The 26,639-nt window shown below is 38.4% G+C and overlaps 2 protein-coding genes and 1 long non-coding RNA gene across 5 annotated transcripts in view; 2 read left to right on the forward strand and 1 right to left on the reverse strand.

Annotated features, from left to right (window-relative positions):
• The window catches only part of IFTAP (intraflagellar transport associated protein), a 59,255-nt gene extending 41,614 nt beyond the window's left edge, over positions 1-17,641 (reverse strand). For 2 of the 3 annotated variants that reach the window (XM_082343862.1, XM_082343861.1), the window contains exons 1-2: positions 17,510-17,641; positions 1,347-1,501 (exon numbers count right to left, since the gene is read on the reverse strand). In XM_082343862.1, coding sequence (XP_082199988.1) covers positions 1,347-1,488 — 142 coding nt within the window. In that variant the 5' untranslated portion in view covers positions 1,489-1,501; positions 17,510-17,641. The remainder of the gene's footprint in view (positions 1-1,346; positions 1,502-17,509) is intronic. The other variant, XM_082343863.1, reaches the window with a different exon arrangement.
• LOC309606585 overlaps positions 1-26,639 on the forward strand; it is a 257,753-nt gene that overhangs the window by 62,127 nt on the left and 168,987 nt on the right. The window lies entirely within an intron of this gene.
• Positions 17,771-25,056, forward strand: RAG2 (recombination activating 2). The gene has a single exon (XM_082343786.1). It carries the CDS (start codon positions 17,987-17,989, stop codon positions 19,568-19,570), a length of 1,584 nt encoding a protein of 527 aa, XP_082199912.1. The 5' UTR covers positions 17,771-17,986; the 3' UTR covers positions 19,571-25,056.

Here is a 26,639-nt window from a genome sequence, read left to right on the forward strand (position 1 = left end):
GAAAGCAAGCATCTTCCTAAATCCATGTGCATAGACCAAAAGATGATTTGGCCATTATCAAGATTAATTTGATCCACATATCATGCCAAAATAGATCATTCACAGCCCAAGTTAACAAGAATTTCCTAAATTCTCTATTTCCCTTAAGTGTAAACAAAATAGATAATGATATTCCCACTACCTAGCACAATAAAAGAATCAGGTTGGAATCACTTTTCCTTTTCTTCATTATAACTACCCTTCTTTTACATTTCTTAAGGACACATGAACTATGACTTCAAATCATGAAGTCAGGTACCCTGAGATTGTCATGACCAGCTGCACATTGGACTCCGCTTAAGAGCTGAGTCAACAGTCTCCTGAATGTGGATCCCATGACCCAGAAAGGACCAAGGCTGAGAGCAAGAACTCAATGCCTACGGGAGCCACTTAAGGGAAGGAAGCAGGCAGGGTATACACAGGTTTTTCGAGTGTGTGAGAGCCAGAGAGTGTGTCAAACGAGGGAGGTCACATGGCAAGGGCTCCTGAACTCCAGCTGATATTGCCATCAGGGAAATAAGAGGTAACCGACCTTCTCACTTAATCAGCAAAAAAAGCAAATCAAGATCTTTATGTAAAATTTCCAACTTTTAACTATTGGCTCAATAAAACAACAATACTGCATGAGGCAACCAAACACATTACGAGAAACACACAGCACGGGTTTGGCCCTTAGGGTTTTAGTTATCACTCCGGTCTAAAAGGTTGTTTCCATTCTACAGAAAACATAGCGTCATCATCATCACAACAACAACAACAACAATAATACTAATACCTAGCCTTCATTAAGCATGTATGTGCTAGCCACTATGCTAACAGTTTCACATGGATTATCTCAAATAACCTTCATCAACCTTTAAGGTACTATTATTATCCCCTCTTTACTCAATGACTTCCCCCCAAGGCAGAAAGTGGCTATGGCAGAATCCAAAAGTGTGCAGTGTACAAAAAACATCCTACACTATGCTAGATTTCTTCAATGTTTTCAATACGCTTTTAAAAACCTCCACTTTTTGCACTTGTGTTTCTTCAAAAATAAAACGAAGGGATTATACTAAATGATTTCTCAAGTCCTCTTCAGTTCTCAAATTCAATGGCTCTGACTCCATAATACAACTCTTGATTGGATAAAAATGTTAGTATTTACATGCATCAGTTGCAAACGCCCTGATGAGAATTACCTGATCAAAGAGATAGAATGAATGAATGCCCATTCAATAGTCTTTCTGCAAAAGACAGCAAAGACATAAAACTATAATAAAATTCATTGTCTCAGCTGCTATAGAAAGTTTACGTCTCCATGTTACCTTTTGAAAGATGAGTGAAAGTGCTCAGAAATTCTTCATATGTTTGCTCGTGACAATTAACAAACTTATCCAAGACTTCTTCAATATGCCGATCTTCATCCATCACCTCCAATTCTGGTATCTGGCAGGCATTCCTATTCATGAAGCCACTTTATCTGTAAGACAAAGAAAAACATGAGCTACAGAGAGGTGTGCAGTACCAGCCTCTCCTAAAAATACTCCAGATGTGTAGGTAGAAGAAGTCTAAGGCCCTAAAAGGACAAATCAAGATAGTTAGTAGAGCAATAAACCCTAGTTCAAGAGACCAGAGTTTTATTCCTATCTCAACTGCTGAACTGTTAACTATCACAATTTTATTTTTGCTTCAGTTCCTCATGTCCATCCTCTTAATTCACAGGAATATCATCACACAGTTACACAATTAGAAACCCAAAATCTGTCAAGGTAAGGTGAACTTCAAAGAATATGTCAAACAACCACCCTTCCAATGACAACAATAGTGGCTAATATTTATTAGTTCCTTTTGAGCACTTATTAGGTAACAGGTGCTGTTCCGAGCACTTTTATGTTAACTTCATAAAAATTCTAGCTCAGATCACAGAGCCAGTAGGCAGAAGTGTCAGTTCTAGAAGTGTGATCCTAGAACCCATGTCCTTAAGTACTTCACTATGTTTCTCTAACCATTGCATAACACACACACACCCCTCCATACTATTGCACTATTGCTGCCAAACAGCTGACCTTTCTGTGCTTTAACACATCCAGACACTGGAAACTCTGAATGTTCCAAAGAAGGCTTTGGACAGCTCTATTAAAGCCTCCTTCTAAGACTGAGCCTAAATCTGTCTCCCTGTACTCTACCCCAACTGGTCCCGAGTCCCTGGATGGGACTGAATAATTTCAATCCTTTTTATCCGTGATATCCTTTCAAATATTTGAACAAGCCTATACTGTCCTTTCTCAATCTTCTCATTTCATTCACTTAATTTCTTTTTCAAAACCCAGTTCAGAATTCAGTTTCTCTTTGAAAGCTTTAGCTTCCCATCTCCCATCATCACAGGAAGAGCAAATCATAATTTCTGTGCTGCCTCTCTATACTGTGTCTACTGTTCCACTTATCACATTGTATTGTAAATAGCTGTATACATTTGTGTCCTCTATTAGACTTAGAGCCCGTGAAAGGCAGGGTCCATGTCTTTTCATAACTCAGGAGGTGGCATAGAGCTGGCAGTCCATCAATCTTAAGCTAAAATTACGCATTTGAGCAGGTACTATAGTCAGATATTGCTAGAAGCTGGCAAGAGACTCAACTAAACCTGCCCAATCACTATATCTGTACCTTGTATGACATGGCTTTGGGTCCTTTCACCCTTCTGATCAATCTACCTAGAAAAGATTTCACACTGCCTGCATCCCTTTAAAATATGCCATCCAGAAATGAAGACAAGGCTCCAGATATGGTCTGAAGACAGTGAGATTTGACTAACTCTCACATTCTAAATGTTACACTCCTGCTTTATACCTGAAGATCACGTTCACATGCTAGTGGCCCCTTCACATTGTCAGCTCATTGACTGCTTCGCTAACTAAATGCTTGTCAGCTAAGACACAATGCCTCAATCCCTGAGGAGTTTGAACTTTGTTTTTAGTTGTGATATTTCATCTTTTAAATTCCATTCATTCTGTGTGAAATATGATTCTTACACGGCTTTGAGAAAAATGACTATCTACAGAAAGCAGAAGAATAATGACAGCCTAAGCACCCAGTGTAATTCATGGGGGATAATAAAAAGGAGGGGTTCTCTGATACTGTATAGACACCATGGTTCTTCTTCTATTTTTCCAAAACAAGAGTGAAAATCTGGTGTCTGTTATTAACTTTATTTGTTTGGTATTTACCAAAAAGCTCAGAAAAAATAATAGTAAAACAAAAATGTATTCGTAAGATAATACCCAAAGTCACCTAGTGGCAAGACCTGACCTGAATTAATATGAAAGTGTTTATGACTTTTATTTATTCTATTTAAATAGTGTAACTATCCATATGCTTCCCTGAAAAAATACTAATGGGCTTGCTTTTGAGGTGCTTTCCTGATCCCACTGGAGATTTTCTGTAATATGTGGCATTTGCCCTGATTACCTTTCTAAACTCCAAAAACTTCTGAATTCTGAAAGACATCTGACGCCAAGGGTTTTAAACTGGAATTGCGAAGCTACGAGAACCTCCCAAGATTGCTATGAGGATTAGATGAATATACATGGGGCCTCAAGAAGTGTCAGCCGTGATGATGATGATGATAATAATGGATCAGTCTTAGTACTCTGTCCTTTGTCTACATGAAGACATGTTTTGACTGTGACCCCTTTGACTTTGAAGGTACTAATATTACCCAAAGATCAATCAAGAGAATTCGTGATACATTACAACCCTAGATAAAACATGGTATTGTAGAAGTCCAAGTGAAAATAAAAAGTGTAGCTATGTGCCAACCCAAAATGAAAGAAACTGTTTCAAGCTATTTGTACCTGAAAATTAGATATAGGAAAAAGCACCAGTTACAGTGTATGCAAATTTACCTATAATACTGCCAGGCTTCAGCAATCCATAGTTTAATATATTATGTTTGCAGTTGCTAGACAATAAATAATGATAAGTTCAAAGGTGGCTATTATTTTACTATCAGTAGGACATGTACTTAATTACAAAAATGTCTGCTCTTCCAGAAGTGCATCCCAGCAAGATTCCAACACTGTATTATATCAATCTCTTTCTCAAGGCTTCTCAGGTAATCTACTTCTACAGGCAAAATATCAAAGAGAAGCAGCCAGGTTGTATTTTATATTGCTGTAAATGCCTTCTCATGGATGTTTTAAGGGTGATAATAGAAATTTCTTTAAACTTCCTTTGCAATTCTCAAATTGGTGTATTTTGAGTATTTAGCCTTAACACATCTCAGTTTTACTAAAAGGCAAACAATCAACAGGCTGTACACAGCACAAATTCAAAATCTTTCAATGCCTTTAATTTTATTCATGTGGTTACCAGAATACAGGAGAGGTTGTTTTTACTGACTTTTTAAAGACTTCTGGAAAATCCAGTTTTACAAGCTGTCATTGTTTAGAGAGTTTAACAGATACCCACCTTCAAATTTAGAACTTTCCTTATCTATAAAAATATAAATAACCTCATGTTAAAAGTCCCCAGAGACTGACAGAGCAGATAATCATTTACCAGACAGTCAAGTGGTTTATGCAAATCTTAGTGGTTTTCTAGAAGGAAGCAATGCTTTTTCAGTTACCATTCACATTAGTTTGTGTTTTTACCATAAAGTATTTTTCTAAAAGAGAAAAAGGAAGAGAGAGAGAGACATATACTTGGATAACAGGATTCTTTGTTTTGGTTTGGTGTTTTAAGGCTTAAAGCTCCACATAAAAGACCCAGAGCATATTGTGATAACTAAATGTATAACAACGCCCACTGGTAAATCAGAAGTAACACTTTCACAGTCACAGCACCCAGCAGGAACCACTGGGAGGATGTATTGCTCTGCTTGGACTACTGAGCTTCACAGGGAGACCACAAGCTTCCTTAGGAGCACGGGTCTCTTCCTACTGAGTCACTGGGAGCTAGCAAGAAAGTCACATAACCTTCCTGGAGTTCCCTTTCCTACTAACAAATAATGAAACTAATGACCACTCACACTCAAGCCGGTTAGTGTCACCTGCTCTCTGAAAGGACATGTAACTAGATGAGGCTGGTACTGAACCCAAGTTTGACTGCTCACTGCTGGAAGGACCAATACTTGAGAGACAAGTGTTGGTGAAAACGGAAAAGCTGCTTTATTCAGGAGCTTATGCCATGGCTATAATTCCCCACTGTCAACCCTTCATTCCATTGCTATGGAATAGCAGCCACGGTCTGTCTTTTGTAACTTTTTCTAGGAGAGAGCAAAAGCAATGGTTGCAACATTGTATTATATACTCAGAGCCTTCAGTGAATGGTTTAGGAGTTTCAGTTTTTAATTGATCCTCCCCTGTCATCAAGTTCAGGTCCACTTGGGGCCAGCTGGTTGAACCCACAGGACATTATGTCGACAGTGTGGGGTCATAAATCAAGGCATTGGTTTAAGATAACAATTATGAAAAAAATTAAGCTGGGCTTGTTCTTCCTTTGTTTGTACATTCCCTCTCTTCCCTAGTTAGTAGCTGTTTGAATCTGCTCTTTGGAACTCAGGGAAGATCTGGGAGACTAGAGCCTTTTTACAAACAAGAGGCAGGCAGAGGACATGGGGTGGGGAGGGGGGTGTCTGTCCCAGGAAGGTCCTTGTAAAGGGTACCTGCTCCTTTACAGACATTATTATAAAATTTGGTATGTGGAATTATCACCATTGCTGTAGCATATCTTTGATGCTTATCTTCAGATCCCTGCTTCATTCGACTTAGCTAAACAAAACACAACTGTCAGAGACGAGAGTGATAAGCCTTAAGAAACAAGTCACCCTGAGCTAGTGTCCTCTCAAAATACATAACCTGCTTTCTAACAGCAAAGACAGGGGTATGCCTGCAAAAAGGTTTGTTTGTGTTTTTTTTTAATTGTGAGGTTTACCACTGATGCTTGAAAGTAATAAATAATAACACATTTTTAAAGAGCTGTGCAGGGGCCATCAAAGCCCACATTCTCAAATTCTCATAGTTCTTCTCAATAAGAAGCTCCTGCTGTGTGAAATGTAAAATGGGATATTTTAAAAAGAATTCACCTAGCCTGAGGAATGAAACCATCAACCTTGATACTTCAAAGGCTAGGTCTCCTTTTATACTCTGGAAAATGGACAAATCTCAAAAGACCAAACTACACTGTAAGGGTATAGATTTATTGACATGATAGAAGAGACCCGGTGTGAACTGATGGCTTCTGCCTTGACTGAACAACAACTATTTTGCATCCTATAATATTTTTTATGTCGTTTAGATCATATTAAGGAGTACGAAATCCAATGACAGAAATTGCCAAAGATTCTCAGAGTTGAGAGAAACCTAAAGGTCACCTAGTCCAATCACAGAGAACAAATAAAGGAATCTGGAAAAGAAACTGTAAGTGAGGTTTTTGTCAACTAATGACTCTATTGATGAGCAGTATCATGTGGTTCTCGTATCACAAACAGTAATGAGATGCTCTTGATTATGATTTTTAAGGCATACACGAAGTCATCAGGAACTTAAACAAAAAGCAGCAATCTCACCCTGGTTGGATGTATCCATACATCTGACTACAACCACATTCTGTACCCCAATAACATACAAAACATCTTGAGACAAAGCACACACACACACAGACACATGCATATATACCATTGTTTTAGACATCTACCAGTAGAAACAAGAAAACAAAGGAAAAGAGGAAGGCATAAATACAAAACACCTTACAAAATAGAAAAGGATCTAAACTCCTTTACAGTTTATCAGGATGAGATAAAGACATACATTCTAGCATCTAAGAATACACAGCATTCCAATTTATAAGCTTCTCCCAACAAGCCTTTTCTAATACGTTAAAAAGCATGGAATTCTCCATTATCACCGAAAAAGTTGACAGTATAAGCCTCTGGACTTCCATATAAACTCCCCTAGGTACAAGCCTCTGCAGTGAATATTATGGAAAGCATTTGTGGGAGGCAGGAGAGGCTTAGGGCTGAATGTTGATTACAAAGCTTTAGAAGACAGAAGTTGTGTATTGTCATCTGTGCAGAGGTCTCAGAAGTACACATGTCTTTGTTTTACTTTTTCCTTGACAAAAGATCTCACCTCAAGGAAAAGAGAAAGAGAAGACACCCAGTAAAAGTTTACCAAGAAATGTTGGAACTCAGGCGTGTTGATTGTTTTTCTCTTGCAGAAAGCTCTGGAGGATGGGAATAATACTAATCTATAAAATTACATGTTTAAGCAGAAACTTTCCTCTTGAAAAATTTGCTTCCCTTTCCTGATCATCCATCCAAGTTACTGCAATGGGGTTTCTTGAGGCTATCATTCATTAAGCCCTGTTGTTCATCAGCAGATTGTATAAAATCAATTTTATTTCCCCAAAATATACTCTTCCTCCAAGCTGTTTAAGTCAATCCAGAAACATCTACATTGACTCACTGAGGCAGGTCAACTATTAGACTGTTTTCAACTACACAGTTATTAATTCCATTAAACAAAAATGCAAACAGTTAAGCATTCAGAACTGCCTCTCCCCGCTCACTCCCTATTGTTTTTTTAAAAAGCAAATTACCTGTGGACATGGAAGCTGAAGGATATACCCATAAGACAAATTTCAGAAAATCCATTGTTCTTGAAAGCAGAAAGATACCTTTTCACTACCATTTTTTGTTTCTTAATTTGCTTTTCTGAAAAATTTAAGTCATGTGTAATCACAAGTCAATACCCTACCTTCACCCCCTAACAAAACCCCTACAAGCATATTAACTGACCTCTAGACTAGTACATTTTATCAAGAAAAATGTGCAATACACATATTTCAATCTTATTCAAAACTGATCTCCTAGCCTCAGAAATGTGATCAACTACCTCAGTGAGTTACAGACAATAACAGTGAGTTTTTCAGTGAACATTTTTTCAAGGCCCCTGATAAAGCTGTGAATCCATAAGGCAGTAGAGTTTCTAAGTTAACTTTAGAGCTCTATAATCATGCAATAAGATTTCGATCATAAAAGATTTATTAGCTCAATTGTAATCCCACCTTCCCATGGGACGCAGTGTCCCATTATTGCTCATTTTATCTGTACTGCATAACTACTGTGGCACAAAGGCATCTACTCTTAATTAAAATCATCCCTTTTTCTCCAGCTCCGGAGCCTGTTGGCCACATGCACGGTGCACAGCACTTTCACAAAACCAGAAAGCCTGCTTTAAAGCAACACCTGCACAGCTAGTTAGGAGCAGGTGTAGACCAACCAAACTAAATCAACTCTGCTTTTAGGAATTCATTTCCAAGTGTTTTGAATTGCCAGATCTTGCAAATAAAATTGACCTTTTCATTTGACATTCTCTTAAAAGAAATAAGATTTTAAAATGTATTTCTCAGCTATTTTTGATTCTAAATTCCTATGACCGTGGAATAATAAATGGGCCTTAAGAAGTAATACAGTGCTTCCCTAGCTTCCAATTTCTCTCGCATTTTATTTGCAACTTTGCCTTGATGTACACCACATAACATACACACACACCAAGATAAAAACAATTTCTTTTTGCCATCATGGTTTCTATACTCAAAGGTAGAAATTAACACACACAAATTCCCTCCTTCTCTAAGAATAAAAATTTTAAGTGCATTTTCTTTCTAGTACAACATTGTAAAACACCTCTGAAATTTTGCTCCATTTTATTTTACAACTAAGTGTCCACTTTAAATCATGGAACATTCTGGTCAGGTGGCTGTATTTAATTCATTACTTTAAATAAAAAAATGACAAAAAAAAATATGACAAGTCACTTGTCACATTCTTCTCTTGACAATCCATCATACTAACTGTAGATTGCTTCCTTCTATACGTTTCCTTTTCCTTCCTCTTTTCTCCTCTTGGCTAGTTTCAGTTGTGGCTTCTATCATGGGATTCATTCAACAGACCAAACATCTCCCTTTCCCACACTATTTATATTATTTCCTGAAAAGTCAGCCACTTATTAAAAAAGTAAAAATTGTCTATGCCTATTTGAATGCTATGAAAAGCTGCCACTGACCTCATTTCAAACACTTGCTAACCCATTGAGCAACAATGTCATTTAAGTTTTTTCTCCATTTATAAGATGGGGATGGAAATGCTTGAGAGGTCACTGCATTTCTTAAGAAACACTGTCATGAGTTTACAAAACTGTGCTCCTCCCCTACCCACCTCAACCCACCATGTACACACAACCCCTGCAGCTATGTTACCCTTTCAAGTTATTTAACTTTTCTGGCCTTAAGCAGTTTGAATGTAGGTATAAGGGGACTGGACTTGAAGTTGTCTTCCATCTCTGACGTTCTATTTTTCTCCAATTATGCTTCCTTTTCATTCAATTACTATGTCAGTATATCCCATTACTAAGTTTTTTATCTCCTCTGTGGAATAAAAATTATTCTACTCTGTAATGACACTGACTTGTATTCTTTAATTGTCCACTGTCTTTGGATTTAAGGCACGAGAAATCCATATATTTCGGTAGGAATTTGACTCTGCCCCTATAATTGTGATTTCTTGGTGAACTTTTAAGAACTTTTAAGAAAGGGTGAGCATAGGAAGAATGTAAAACATGTTTATCCACAATCAAAAATTTGCTTCATCCTACTATCATGCGTGTTCCTTAAGGGCAAGAGCTGAATCTGTGAATTTTTTTTTCCTAATTCTCCGCATGACTCTATACATAGTGGATACTCAATAAATATTGTTCATGACTTCACATTTAGTTTCTATTCTGAGAACTTTGGTAGACTGGGGGCTCTGAAGGAGATCACTTTGAGTCTAATGCTCTCCTAATGTGTGGCAAGGGCTCAGGGTTTAAAAATCCATTTCCAAATATGTTGCTAATTTCCAGTCTCTTTAGGAGACAACTAACCCATTTAGCAAAAAACTGCCTGTTTTCTGGTGTTAGCAGAATGCAAAGGCTAAAACACTTACCTAAACCTACCCCTGGTTTCTAGGTTGCACTTCTTACTTTATATTTACTGTGGAGATAACCAATATGTCAATTCTATTAGAGCTGTCACTGATGCTGGAATTTCAAGTGCCATAATCATTACACAACACCATAAATAGGTTAGAGAAATAACCCAATACTCTTTTGCAGACAAAGAAAAAAAAAATCATCATGGAAGTAACAGAAGAGATGATGACACTTTTTTAAGGAATGGACCAACATTCCAAATGACAAGAATCAGCCAAACAACTGAGCTACTTGTCAGTTTTTTAAAAGTCAACCCTGAAAATATATCCTAAAATTTGGCAAAAAATGAAAATCTTCACTTACACAAATATATTTATGGCACCATCATCATTACACAAGATCTACTGAGTACACTCTTTATAACAGTTTATATCCATTAATCCTCCCAGTAAGGCAGGTATTGTCCCTGTTTCAGAGATAAGGAAATTGAAGGTCCAAAAGGCCATTCAGCTAGTAAGTGGCAGAACTAAGACTCAACTCCAAATCTGTCTACCTCTGATCCCTGCATTCTATCATCTAAGCCACATAGAACCTGATTAAATGACCAACAATACTGAATGGTCAGATATATTTACTTAATGGAATTTTAGGCAACTAGTAAAAATTTTGGAATAAAATATACATTTCATAGTATATATGAAATAATGTTACATTAAAAAGATAAAACAATTTAAATACATTCTTATCATAACTAAGTAAAAATATGTATACATTTGGATAAAAATTAGAATAGAGCACAAAGAAATGAAAAGTTTTATAGTCGGGAAATGGGCTTAATAAATGGTATACATTTTTCTTGATGTAACTGTTTTTAATGAATTGTTTAAAATTAGGTCAGCTACAGTAATCAAGACAGTGTGGTATCGGTGAAAGAATATACAAATAGATCAATGGAACAGAATAGAGAACGCAGAAATAGACCTACGTAAGTATAGCTAACTGATCTTTGACCAAGGAGCAAAGGCAATACAATGGAGCAAAGACAGTCTTTTCAACAAAGGGTTCTGGAACAACTGGACATCCACATGCAAAAACAGGAATCTAGACACAGACATTATACCCTTCACAAGAATTAACTCAGAGTGGATCACAGACCTAAGTGTTAACAACAAAAATTATAAAACTCCTAGAAGATAACATAGAAGAAAACCTAGATGACCTTGGGTATGGCAATGACTTTTTAGATATAACAATAAAGGCGCGATCCATGAAGGAAATAACTGATAAGCTGAACTTCATCAAAATTAAAAACTTATGCTCTCCAAAAGACACTAACAGGACTTCCCTGGTGGCACAGTGGTTAAGAATCCGCCTGCCAATTCAGGGGACACGGGTTCGATCCCTGGTCTGGGAAGATCCCACATGCCACAGAGCAACTAAGCCTGTGCACCACAACTCCTGAGCCTGTGCTCTACAGCCCATGAGCCACAACTACTGAAGCCCACGTGCCACAACTACTGAAGCCCGTGTGCTCTAGGGCCCGCATGCTGCAACTACTGAGCCTGTGTGCTGCAACTGCTGAAGCCTGAGCGCCTAGAGCCCGTGCTCCACAACAAGAGAAACCATCACAAAGAGAAGCCCGCTACAACAAAGAGTAGCCCCCGCTCACCGCAACTAGAGAAAGCCCGTGCACAGCAATGAAGACCCAACGCAGCCGAATAAATAAATAAATAAAACTATAAAAAGATAAAATAACGAAAGACACTGACAAGAGAATGAAAAGAAAAGCCACAGGATAGGGGAGAATACTTGCGAAGGACACATCTGGTAAAGAACCGTTATCCAAAATATACATAGAACTCTTAAAATACAATAATAAGAAGACAAACAACTTGATTAAAAAATGGACCAAACGCCTTACTAGACACCTCACTAAAGAAGACATAGAGATGACAAATAAGCAAATGAAAAGATGCTCCACATCATATGTCATTAGGAAAATGAAAATTAAAACAAGATAACTACTACACACCTATTAGAATGGCCAAAATCCAGAACACTGACAACACCAACTGCTGGCTAGGATGTGCAGCGACATGAACTCTCACTCATCGGCGGTGGTTATGCAAAATCACACGGCCACTTTGGAAGACAGTTTGGCGGTTTCTAACACAACTGAACATACTCTTACCATATGAATTATCAATAGTGCTCCTTGGTATTTACCCAAAGGAGTTGAAAACTTATGTCCACACAAAAACCTGCACATGGATGTTTGCAGCAGCTTTATTCATAATTGCCAAAACCTGAAAGCAACCAAGATGTCCTTCAGTAGGAAAATACAATAGATAAACTGTGGAATATCCAGACAATGGAATATTATTCAGAGCTAAAAAGAAATGAGCTATCAAGTCATAAAAAGACTAGGAGGAAACTTAAATGTATATTACTAAGTGAAAGAAGCCAATCTGAAAACTATATGACATTCTGGAGTATGCAAAACTATGGAAACAGTGAAAAGATCAGTGGTTACCATGGATTGAGGGGAGGGAGCAACAAACAGGTGGAGCACAGAAAATTTTTAGGGCAGTGAAATTATTCTGCATGATACTATAATAGTAGATACATGCCATTATACATTTGTCCAAACCCATCGAATGTACATCACCAAGAGTGAATGTTAATGTAACTTTGAGTGATAATAATGTGTCAATGTAGGTGCATCGATTGTAACAAATGTACCTCTGGTGGGAGATGTTGGTAATGAGGGAGGCTATGAGTGAGTGGGGGGCACGAGGTATATGGGAACTCTCTGTACCTTCCACACCATTTTACTGCGAACCTAAAACTGCTCTAAAAACTTAGGTCTATTTTAAAAAAATTAAGTCAGCTTTTTCATCTGTTCTCAACACTTCGGTTTATTCTTCCTTTGATTATGAAACTTTGGAGTGGGAATGGGGAGGCTACTATCATAGTTTTTAAGACCACTGTGGAATATTTTCCTGGGCTGAGCACTTCAAAGACATTATCTCATTTAGTCTTTTTGCAACAATCTTTTGATGTAAATATTTCTATCCCCATTTCAGAGATGGGGAAAAAAGAGGCTTAAGGATTAAGATGACTCCACCTGGAAAATGGCAAAGCTGGCAGAGAAAACCAGGTCAGCTTGACTCTAAAGCCCATTTTCTTAATCATTCCACTATACAATATTACACAGCAGTTCCCTGATACAAAGTTGGTGGTAGGCCTCCCATAATCAGAGCTCCTTCTAAGTCTTGCATTAAAGAAAATGAGACCATTGAGGAGCAATTCATGGTCAAAATAACTGACACTAGTATTAGTAGTCTCTGCTTTAGGAAAAGTAATTTCCCATTTGAATCATGATAGTATTTTTTAAATCATGTTAAGTATTTAAACATTAAATATTGTTTAAATAATAAACATTATTATTAATGTTTAATTATATAAACATATTATTAATGTTTATTAAATGTTTAAATAATAAACATATTAAACATTCTAAAATGTTTTTAATAAATCAGGATTTTACCAGTTTTTTTTTTTTTTTTTTTTGGTCTTTACAGATAATAGTAGATTATGTTTCCATTGTTCACCAGTAAGGAAACAGTTAAATCTTGAGGGTACACCCTGGTTGGATATCTCCCTTAACCATCTAAAGAAAAAAAAAGGTCACAGTCAGTTACTCCCGTTAGATCAGTGTTCACTGGAACATCTGTAGGCACACATACATACTCTCTTTACTGTCATCCTTCTGCAGGCCACGGTCAGAGAGAGCAGTCAGTGAATCTTCCCCAAGCGCTGACATTTAATACCTGGTTTAGCGGCAAAGATTCAGAGAGGGGTGAGCAGTGCCCCTGGCCTTCAGGTAGGTCCAATAACTTCATTTCTACCAGAGCTAAGATACAGGAGACTACGTTTGTCAACTTTAAGGGAAAGGTGCCCCCCTTTAGCAGTATGTTAGTTCCAGGTGGATTGGGTGTCCAGATGGGGAAGGGATGATGTAGAATTTGGAAAGAGAGGGGCTTTCTGGTCTCAGGCTGCTGCAAGGATTTTATTCCTGTGGTATCAGTGTTGAAATTTTAATCTTAGTGCATAAATGCTTCTCTGGCATAAGTGTCAGAAGGAAGACCTAATCCTGGTTTTACTGCCAGCAAAAAAATCAAACAATGTATGCCTCAAACCTGATTAACCGTGCAAGATAGTGTTAATTCGTACACTAAACGACTGCAGTTACATGAGGTTACCTGCTATTTTGGAGCAATCAGGAAAACGGGCAACACTGATCAGCAAGATTTAATGCTTCCGAGTACAGTAGCTTTCTTTGGAAGGAAAAAAGTGTCAGTTCAGACACAGGAAACTACAAACCCAGACCTTACACCATCAGCCCTCTTTTGATTCTCAACTATGCCCTAGCTTCACAGTGAATAAATGAAAATCTCCCTGCTGAGGAATGTTAGCATGGGGTTGGGAGACTTGTATAAATTTATTGGTCCTATACTTCTGACCTTTAAAAAGAATCTTTAATGTGTTGACTTTGAAACTTCTTTCAGTCAAAGAACGGTGTCTTTTTTTTCAAAATCTGCCTGTGTTTATCTGGCCTATTTAAAGAAAACCACTTCAGTAGATTATTTTAGTTCTAGTGTCACCTTTTAAAAACTCATTTAAAAACCAAGATGTGATGAATAGAGTCATAGTAAAACTGTGGAAAATATACTATAGTCTATTCCTGTGAAGACATATTTAAGTTAGCAAAGCAAAATTGCAAAAACTAAACAAGTATGGCAAAATAATGTGAAAACACTTTCAATGTTCTTGCTCATTCTTTAAATACATAAGTCATCTGGCCATAGTTTAAAATGAATAACCTAAAAATTAAATACACAGATTCTTGAACTGTGTTACATGAAGAGGTAATTCATCTTAACAGTAATCAACTTTACCACTATTTTTAGGGCCCTGAAATTATGAGGTGAGCCAAATAGCAGGGCACCAAAGGGAGAACAGGTCAGAAATCTTTGGGGACCCAAAATAAGCTACAAAAAGGGGTAGTATTCCTTATGTGTTGCCCAAGAAAATATTTCTGTTTAATCTACAATAACCGTGTTTTCACTTATGAGAAGCCAAAATCCCTATGAACTTTAAAATGAAGCCAATAGGCTACAATGAAAACTTTTTTTTTTTAATTTTCCATTTAAAAGAAAGTGTTCTTGTTGTATGGTCACCCCTTGGGGTCTGGTACCCATTACCTCTGCAGAGCTTGCTTTCTATCCCAATAATGGTCTTCACAGGTGTTTACAACAAGCAGGCTTTGGTGCTCCCTCAGCCCAAAAGTGAGCAACTCTCTAAAAATCATCACACATCATGCTGAGTGTAATCACATATGGTTTTCCTTTACTAAATTGAGCGCCAACAGTATTTCCTTTCAGTTCCTATGGAGAGCATTTTCTTAGTTGCACAGATGCCTTCTCTCATGTATACCTGGATAGGCCACGAGTAAATAAAACACTTGCCCAGGTTATTTCATAAGCAAGGCAAGTTGCTGAACCTACAAACCACCATGGTCTGAGGAAGAAAAAGGCTTGCTTTCATAACCTTAGTAATAATCCTTCTCATTCACCAGTTCCTCACTTGGTTTAATAACCCACAAGATGATTATTAAAATATCACACCTTGAGGAGTCTCCCAAGTAAGCTAAACATAAGTAGGAGAATAATTAGCAATTAATTACACCTGATCTTCAAGGCAAAAAGCCCCACCAAGATCTCATTAGACTGACCATAAACTCCACACGGTCCAAACAACCTTTGCAGGGGGAATAAAAATAAATTACAGCATCAATTAACATTTATTCAATACTTACTATGTGCCAGCACATATGATCACATATGTGCTATGTGATTTACATGTGTCATTCCATTTATTCTCAAAAATAACTCAATGAATAGGTACTAATATTATCCCCATTTTGCAGATAAAAAAAGAGACAAAAAACTTGCCCAAGATAGTTACACAGCAAATAACTTTTAGAGCCCAAATTTGGACTCAGACATTCCAACTTCAGAGTCTGCATATTTAATGAAGGGTTAGAGAAAGGGTAACAAGAAGAATGAAATATTTCCTGTTATTTAAACTGAACCCACCAGCAACTCCTCTGTTGTATATGTTTATCCAATTCTCACTAATCTAAAAAATTATCAGTCTACACCCACTAACCAGATTCCCAGATCCTAAAGCCCTTCTAATCATCTCCAACATCATAAACATCATCTGCCACGACTGGCAGGTAACTGTGCATTAACAACCTTACTTTTTATAAGTTCAAGCATAATCGTCACAGCTATGACCTACAGTGTACAAAGCCCTGTCCTAAGTGCTTTGCATGTATTAACTTACTAGTCACAACTTACATCAACCTGTAAGGTCGGTAAAATTATTATTTCATTTTACAAATGAGGAAACCGAGACACAAACCGGTTAAATTACTTTCCCAAGGTCACACAGTAAGTGACAGCGCCAGGATTTGAATCCAGTCAGCCTTCAGAGTCCATACTCTTAGACACTGTTTTATACTGTTTTTGAAGCATATTAACAATTGATTCTTAAAAGTCAAGGAATCTGTGCTATTTTGTTTCCTTTAATCTTTAGTGCCTAGGACCTCACTCTGCAAACAGGGCGTGCATTTCCCATTAAGGCTCCTGACATCTCTCCAAGGTAAGTAATAATTTTTCTAAAAATTAAAATTTATCAAGCTTACTCCATCTAGTAAATACCTGTTTTAAAAAATCATACAAATATTACATTCTGAATAATTCTGGTACCTCTTTGCTTAATGCCTGCTTACAACAGAATTACTAATTACTTCCAAGGTTCTGGGGCTGGAAAGAGAGATCTGAAATAACAGCCACTAACTCTATTTTCTTATCCAAAAAGAGGGAGGAGTGGGGGCGGGGGGAGGAAGGGAGAAGGAGAGGTGTTTAGGAAACTTCTCTGCATCCCTAAAAGAACTCTAAAAACCGGAGCAAGAGCAGCTGAGAAAACAAATGGCCTTTGGCGTGGTATCCGCTAAAGTCTCATTACTGTATTTCCATGACTAAATACAGGAGTGGTAAAAAACCATTATCAGGTAAATTCTCCCCTGCACTCCAGGTATTCAGAGACTAACCTTTCGGTTCCGCAAAATAGTCATAGCTTTTTATTCTCTGTGCCCCCGTCAAACCCCCGCCCCATTAACCTAAGGAGACCCGGGGGTGCAATTTTGAGTCGAGCTCCAAAGCTCCAAAGAAGTCCGTGAGGAAACCTGGGCCGGGAGTCTCTTCGGGCTGCGGTTTCCAGGCAACCCCGCTCTGGCCACAAGCAGCCCTGCTTCCTACTGGGTCACTTGTTAATAAGAGTCCCCAGGAGAGGCTCCAACAACACCCGGGCGGGGGTAGCCAGACGCAGCTCCCGGTGCCGCAGCTTTCCCGTAACCCGGATATTGGGTCTGAGTCAGCCATTCTCACCTCTTCTTCCCTAGTTTTACGTCTTGGCTCCCATCTAGTCACTTCGCATTATTGGCGTCTTTATTCAGACAGACTCCGCTCGCGGAGCCACAGAGACAAACTATCGTAGCCACACATCCCATTGAGAACGGATTCCTGGGAAATGTAGTTCTTTCTGCTGACAAGCGGTGAATCTTTAAGGGAAAAGGACTACAATTCCCAGAAGTCTAAGGGACGCTAGTCCATGTCTAAAATAGGTCCCAGCTTCTTGAATGGTATTAAGCTGGAAGGTTCTGTTTCTCTTTGCTTACCTAGCTGCCTGAATTTTTGCTATTTTGCGAATTCAGGCCACTACGAGCTTGTGGGACAGCTCTTTTTTAAACATGCTTCTTACGTGTGAGGGGATCTAAACACAGTGATTTTATATGAAGGGATGTAGTAAGACAAAAAAAATTTTGTAATTCTTTCAGGTAAAAGATCTATCCACGATCAGAAAATATGTCACTACAAATGGTAACAGTCGGTAATAACATAGCCTTAATTCAACCAGGCTTCTCATTAATGAATTTTGATGGGCAAGTTTTCTTCTTTGGCCAAAAAGGCTGGCCCAAAAGGTCCTGCCCCACTGGAGTTTTCCATTTTGATGTAAAGCATAACCATCTCAAACTGAAGCCTGCAGTTTTCTCTAAGGATTCCTGCTACCTTCCTCCTCTTCGTTATCCAGCCACTTGCACATTCAAAGGCAACTTAGAGTCTGAAAATCATCAGTACATCATCCATGGAGGGAAAACACCAAACAACGAGCTTTCAGATAAGATTTATATCATGTCTGTTGTTTGCAAGAACAACAAAAAAGTTACTTTTCGCTGCACAGAGAAAGACTTGGTAGGAGATGTTCCTGAAGGCAGGTATGGTCATTCCATTGATGTAGTGTATAGTCGTGGAAAAAGTGTGGGTGTTCTCTTTGGAGGACGGTCATACATACCTTCTGCCCAAAGAACCACAGAAAAATGGAACAGTGTAGCTGACTGCCTGCCCCATGTTTTCTTGGTGGATTTTGAATTTGGGTGCTCTACGTCATACATTCTTCCAGAACTTCAGGATGGGCTATCTTTTCACGTCTCCATTGCCAGAAATGATACCGTTTATATTTTAGGAGGCCATTCACTTGCCAATAACATCCGCCCTGCCAATCTATACAGAATAAGGGTTGATCTCCCTCTGGGTAGCCCAGCTGTGAATTGCACAGTCATGCCAGGAGGAATCTCTGTCTCCAGTGCAATCCTGACTCAAATAAGCAATGATGAATTTGTTATCATTGGTGGCTATCAACTTGAAAATCAAAAAAGAATGGTCTGCAACATCATCTCTTTCGAGGACAACAAGATGGAAATTCGTGAGATGGAAACCCCAGATTGGACCCCAGATATTAAGCACAGCAAGATATGGTTTGGAAGCGACATGGGAAATGGAACTATTTTCCTCGGCATACCAGGAGACAATAAACAGGTTGTTTCAGAAGCATTCTATTTCTATATGTTGAAATGTGCTGAAGACGATGTGAATGAAGATCAGAAAACATTCACAAATAGTCAGACATCAACAGAAGACCCAGGGGACTCCACTCCCTTTGAAGACTCAGAAGAATTTTGTTTCAGTGCAGAAGCAAATAGTTTTGATGGTGATGATGAATTTGACACCTATAATGAAGATGATGAAGAAGATGAGTCTGAAACGGGCTATTGGATTACATGCTGCCCTACTTGTGATGTGGATATCAACACTTGGGTACCATTTTATTCAACTGAGCTCAACAAACCTGCCATGATTTACTGCTCTCATGGAGATGGGCATTGGGTCCATGCCCAGTGTATGGATCTGGCAGAAAGCACACTCATCCATCTGTCAGAAGGAAGCAACAAATATTACTGCAATGAGCATGTGGAGATAGCAAGAGCACTGCAAACCCCCAAAAGAGTTCTACCCTTAAAAAAGCCTCCACTGAAATCCCTCCACAAAAAGGGTTCTGGGAAAATTATTACTCCTGCCAAGAAATCCTTTCTTAGAAGGTTGTTTGATTAGTTCAACAAGAGCCTTTCAGATTCAAGTGCGTCAAATTTTTAAACCTATTTTAAAGAATCATAACAATGATAAAATTTATGTCCCTATTTTGGTTTACTGAAAATGTCTAATGTTTTCTTTTAGTTATACAAATGAAGTGCCAGGGAAAAGTGCTTATAATACAATTCTAACTACAGTCATTGTATTTAGACCTATACAGGACCTATAACCTATATTTTGAAAATATTTTACTCAGTTATCTTAATGAGAATTTATCTGAATTTTTTATTCAAGGAATCTTAAACACAGAAGCAGTAATAATAATCGAGGTATGCTTATATCCCTTATAGGACTTTTGATAACAAATAATCCATAGAGCAGTTAAAACAAATTTAACCAGTAAAGAAACTAACACTCAAAGAAATTAAATGAATTATTTTGTGAACTATAGCAGTTTGGTAGTTGACCAAAAACTAAAACTGAATCACCTGTATCCCACACAAATGTTCTTTGTACACCTCTAAGATGGCCACTTGACTATGCCCATGTACAGAAAACGCTATGAGGAGCTAGGTAGCTAGGTAGATAGATAGATAGATAGATAGGAAGAAATAAATAATCTCCATTGACATGAAGGAAGAGAAAAAGAATCTACATCGTTTGTTACATTTTATCAAACTATCCACATGCACTTTCTTCAAAGGATCTCCCCCTCCCCATCATATGGTCCACAGATGATGAACCAAAGCTAGGCACTTGAACCAATTCTTTGAGAGATTGAATGAAAACTGCAGTCCACTGCTTCTTAGCTCTCTGAAACAGGGCACTAAGAAAGAACCACCAAATAAATCTCATGGAGAGGTTATTTCCCCAAGTAATATTGATTACTTACCCAAATAATAAAAGTTTAGAGAATTTGATAAAGTTAACAGGTAGATGATTTTAAAAGAGAAAAAAAGAAATGTACGTGTGTTTATGAGTCTAGTTAATATGTGGAGTTTGCTGCCAACGAAAGTTATAAAATCAGTGAGCTTGCTAAGGTTCAATTAGATACTTGCTAGAATTGAAATTAAAAGGACTGTTAATTTTGAGGCTTCACAATATCAATTGATAATTAGATGACCTTAGATACAAATGTCTTCCCTCCTGGAATATTTTTCTGGAAAAGCATTTCACTTTAGCCTAAGAGCTTAAACCATAGCCTCTTATTCATCAGTTTTCACTAAGAGTCCACAGTGTATAAGTTCTTATTGCCAAATTTAGGGGAAATATGAACCATACAGGAGATGAAATCCTGGAACAGAAGTTCTTCTGCTAATAGTTCCATGTTTGAGATACTGAAATTAATTTGAAAAAATTAAATCATTTTCACTTTGTTTCAGTAATGTTGCTTGATGTATATACCTTTTGAATAATTTGCTGTACCATTGTTTTGATTTTTGTTGTTTCCATCACCTATATAAAACTAATAAAATATGAAAATGTCTTCTGTCTATATTGATTTATTTCAATTATTAACATTTGTAGTTGCAGGCAAAATGATACTGTTTAATTTTCTCAGGAGCTCTCTGTTTTATTTTTTATCTGTTAGTAGAAAGTAGCACAAGTTGGAACTGAGATATCCTCCACAGGGTTCAAAAGGGTTATTCCCTCAAGTACTATACACGTTCTCTTATCTTGACTTGTCTTCAGTGACCAAGTGGCTAAAAAATAATTACCCATATTTGTTTTGTAATCAGTGAGATCAACATATGGTAATCTGAGTGATTCAATTATAAACTCACTGGGTTCTACAGTCAAGCTCAGATCTCATTAGCATAGCTGTTTTTGTGTGTGTGTGTGTGTGTGTCAAGAGCAAGTACTTTGGTTTTACTTACCATAAATTTTTGTAAAAATAGGTCTTTTAAGTCATCTCACCAATGAGTCCACCAGATGTGATTTTAAGATAATAAGGTTTCTTTTCTACTAAGCACATGCAAACTTTCAAATGAACCACATTAGAAGAGTATTCACTTATCCCAATGATATAATGCTTTTGCCGAAAACATTTCTAGGACTCACTTTTCAATCACCGTCAGAGCCTATGTTTCATTCCTTTGAAGATACTCAATAGTTAGAGATGGATTTGGTTTCTGGAAACAGACAAATGTCCAAAGTCTAGTAGGGTGTAACTCTCAGTATTATTGGCACTTTAGGCCCAAAAATGAAGTCTGAGATAACAAAATGGGTTTTCTGATATACCTCACAAATAGGTCCTAAAGGTAAGTCCCAAAACGCTTTACACAAGAATAATATCAATAAATAAGTATATGGCTTTCCAGAGTGACTATTTTAAGGGACTCTACTCATCTACAAGTACAAATGAGTTCAATGTGTTAGGAGGAGGGAAAGCATAGTGGAAAAGGAGTAGTTAGTCTAAAGGGTGAGATGAAGCTTGTCACGTTAGAGGAACTGAAAGAACACCAGTCTGGGGAACACATAGTAAACAAGGGGAGCATGGAGTGGCATAAGCATGGAGGGGTGAGCAGGGCAGGGGCCCCCAGTTTTTCATCAGTACAATAAAACCACATACAATTTCATTCCTATCATGTTGACCTGTCCCCTACTGCTTACCTCTCTGTTTTACTACTCTCTTCACCCTTTGTGCTCAGTCTCCAAAAATGCTGAACTGATAACATTTCTGGTGAGCAGCCCTAGTTGTTTCACGGGTACTCAGGGCCTTGGGGCAACCCATTCCTTCTGCAGAGCACACTTGCCCTCCTGCACTTTATAGCACCTGCCAATACCCTAGTCCATCTGGCCCACTCCTATCCACTCTTTACATCCCAGTTCAGACACCTGCTCCTCCTCCAGGTAGCCTCCTCCGAACCCCATCACCTCCTTAATAGCTGTAATGCTTACAAATCTCTGCTGATAGACTCAGAGTTACAAGAAATAAAACTGTATTTTTCTATACATCAACTCACATTACATTATGCATCCCTTTTCCTGTGCGTTGGAAATTTAGTTTTAATAAATTTAGAGTTCTCTGTGTTCACCCAACTTTTTCTCCAAGTTCCAGAAGAAATATAATGCTGAGGTGTCAGGAGTAGGAACGAGTGAGGGTGAAGTATCTGGTACTTAGGGTCATTGACCCGCCTCACTAGCTGCTTCTCAACATCCACACTCCCACCTGGCCTGAGGTTAGCTTGGAAGATGACTCCTGGGTTGCACCTCAGCCTTAACCACAAGGTATTATAAGGTCTAGAATGCTCTCTCTCTCTCTCTGGCTCGTTCTCTCCCTCCCTCTCTCCTTCTCTCCCTCTCTCCCTCTCTCTCTCTCTCTCTCTCTCCCACTTTCAGGTCCCTTCTGGGATCACATTATGAGGAGATTTTTCTGCCCCTTCCTTTCCCAGAGTGGCCACAGTTCTCTCTGTGAGACCATCTAGGACTTGTCTATTTTCTGTACCACTCCTGGGCACATCTTCCTGCTCCTGCACCTTTACTGGGTCACAGAACCTCTTCCCAAGTTTCTCTGGCTAAACCACTTCATCACCATTTGCCTCTGAAAGTCACTTGCTTCTTCCACTCTGTCAGGAAAGTGAGGTGCACCTTCGCTCTGCTCCTGACTTCCCCAAGCTTATCTGGGGTTTCTATTGTTCTCCCAACTCCACAGCTCAACCCAAGGTATAGGATACTTTGTAATTTCTATATACCTAGTACTTAGCATAATGCCTGGCATATTGTAGGCATTTAAATTGTCATTGAAATGAATTGAATTAAATTCTTCAGTGAGTTGCATCTGTATTCCAGTATGGGCAGTCAAAGTGACTTATTCATTGCCTAGCTTAACACTGATATAGATATTTAGAGTAAAATAGAGTGAATAAATTATACTAACTGAATAAGTAAGAGATGTAAGAATAAATGGAACCAACAAACCTCTGAGTGACCCCATAGATGAGAATAAGAAAATAAGTATTAGTCAGGATAATTGACACTGGCTGTGGTAACAAAAAAATCCCAAATACCAGTAAATTGTCACAAAGTTTATTTCTCACTCAAGCAGATTGCAATGCAGGTTTCCCTTATTAAGCTATCCATCTGAGTGGCATTCCTCCAAGATGTGTCCCAGGGAATCAGGCTTTTTCTGTTTGGCAACTCTACCATCTTCATCTTTATCTTGGATCCTGAAGACTTCAGATACAAGGAAAAGAAAGAACATGGAGAAGGCACACCCTTGTGCAAATGTTTCAGACTGCAAGTGATAGATTATTTCCTCTGACATTCCACTGATTAAAGAAACAAAAAAACAAAAACTAGTTGTATGTCCCCACCTAGATGCAAAGGGGCTGGGAAATGGGAAATATAGTTTAACTGTGTGCCCAGAAAAGGGAAATGGATGTGGTAAGCTTGAAGCCAATACCTCCTATAGCATATATTTAAACAACCAGATGAAAGTCACAGTACCTTGAAGTAATAATGAAGGGTACTAACAGAGTCCTGTTAAAGTGGAAACAAAGCTCCATGCTCTGCAGACTCATTGCCCCTGTCTGTATTATCTTGTGCTTAGACTGTTTAAACAACCTCCTGACTTGTTCTCCCTGCCTCCACCATGGCCCCTCCAATCATCTGACTGTTCTGAGACCACAGAAATCATCCCAAAATGACATCACATAAGTGAAAACTTTCCTGTGATTCCCCATCTCCCATGAGGAAAAAAGATCCAAATGCCTCAGTATTATATGGGATGATTCTCTAGGCTCATCCCTCCTCTCCCCTTACCCATTTTGTACATGATTCCCCATGAAAGCTGAACTTCTTCCATCTGGCAAACCCTTTCCCCTGGTGAATGATTACCATCCTTCAAGATTTGATTCAATCTTGAGGTTCTCGGTGAAGACTTCAGCCCAAGCAGAGCAAAGCACTCACGTTTGTGGCCAAGCCATCCCTCTTTCCCCACTGTTTGTCTTCATAGCATTTATCCACTTACATGACATTTATATGCCTGCCTTCTCTATTTGGCAGTGGGCTCCTGGAAAGCAACTTTATATCCTTAGTACCAAGCATGGTTTCTGTTACATTATAGTTGCTCTGAAAATGTTTCTTGAATTAAGCTCACTGAATATGAACTGAAATGTACTCACTTCTGCAGTTGTCTTTCTATCTTTCCAGTCTTTAATAAATGAAGGATGAGATATGGAAATAAATCTGTGTTCTAAATATCTTGATCAATCAAACTATCCCATCTCATAGAACTTGGGAACAAAAAGTATGGTGAAATTCACAGAAAGAGATGAGGTGAGGTCTTGGGTTAAAATTATTCTCTTTTCTAGTGAAAAGAGTTCACACAAGATTAGAATGGATATCATGGTATATTTAGATAGAACAGGCAGTCATTCTAATCCACAGTGCCAAGAATTCCAAATTATTTATATGCTACCAAATTCCATTCCAGTATAGAATATCGCTTTTTGTCTTGGAATTTACCATTTCCCAAACCTAATTCTGTCAGGAAACATCTAATATAGCCCTAAGATAAGCCCATCTAATATATTCCTAAGAGAACTAATACCTCATTCTGAAAGCCAAGAAGGAAAGGAAATTTCCATGAGAAAGAAGGAAAAATGTCAGGGGAAGAAATGCTAACTTTATGAACAGGTGAGGCTGTCAAGTTGAGGATACTGCAGAATCTCCCTGCATCTTCTCCAGCCTAGGGTTGGACACAGTCACCTAACTAAGGGAGTGAGACATATGAATTAGCAGGCAGTGTGTAACCGATGTCAAAAATGTTTGAAATAGCGACTCCATCATTTAAATTTATATGCATAACCTTCTCAATCTTGGAAATCCTTTCACATTTAATACCTTCCAAAAGCATTTCACTTGTGTCCCTCTCCTGGCGTGGCATGGATTGCAACAGTTACCTGCCTCAAACTCCTCAATGGTTTCCATTTGCACTTGGGGTAGGATCCAAAGTCTTTACCAAACCGCAGAGTCCTACATGATGAGGCATCTGCCTGATTCTCTAGACTCATGCAGCACCCTCTTCCTCTCTATCTGCTTCTACCACACAGACCTTCCTTCAGTTCCTAAAACATCTCCAATCACTCTCCCACCTCAGTCTTCCCATAGGCTAAGTTGGCCCAGGTCTATCACCTCTCACCTGCCCTCACCCCACTCATCCTACCAGCCTCCATTAAAGGTTCCTTCTTCCTAGACACTTCTCTGATTCCCCAGTTTATATTCCATTGTCTTACTGTACTTTGATTGTACCTAGTACTTTTCCTTCATAACACATACTAGACTGTGGAGTCATGCATTTGCTAGGCTTATAGTTGATTCAATGTCTACCTCCACACAGTTCTTTGTGAGCAGAAACCATCTGTGTTCACCACTATATCTCCGGCGTGTGCCAAGCACACGTTGCCTGCTCGTAGAAGACATCCTATAAATATTTGTTTTAAAAATAGGCTGAAGTAGTTACAAGGGGTATTGGGAATGATATAGAAATTAGCTGGACCTTAAAGTGTGAGGAGATGCTTCATTCGCAAATGCAGGGGGTAATGTTCAAATACTTGGTCAAAGGGTACAAACTTTCAGTTATGAGTAAGTTCTGAGGATCTAATGTGCAGCTTGGTGACTCTATTAATGACACTGTACTGCCTTGTACACTTAAAATTTGTTAAAAGCGTAGATCCTAAGTGTTCTCACCGCACGCACAAGAGGTAACTGTGTGAGGCACTGGCTGAGCTAATTAACTTGATTGTGAAAAGTATTTTACAATGTATATTTATATCAAATCATCACTTTAAATATACACAATTTTATTTGTCAATAATACCTCAATAAAGCTGGGAAAAAATAGTACAAGGCAAGGATAGTAGGAGTTTTTTAAAAAAATCAGTGAAAGAAGAGGGTGCTGGAGCAGGTCCTTAAGGCTCCCTGCTGTGCCAAAAGTTAACTTGTTAGTTGTTGGATCTGAGTTCCTGGGGGACGAGGGGGGGGGAGGGCTGCAGAAACAGGGCCTTTGGGGAACAGGCTACCTACCTACAGGTACAAACATATTTCGATATTAAAAAAACTGGTATGGTTGCATGGAAGCAGCCGG

The sequence above is a fragment of the Balaenoptera borealis genome (assembly GCF_965194805.1).
Source record: "Balaenoptera borealis genome assembly, chromosome: 11".
Taxonomy (NCBI): domain Eukaryota; kingdom Metazoa; phylum Chordata; class Mammalia; order Artiodactyla; family Balaenopteridae; genus Balaenoptera; species Balaenoptera borealis.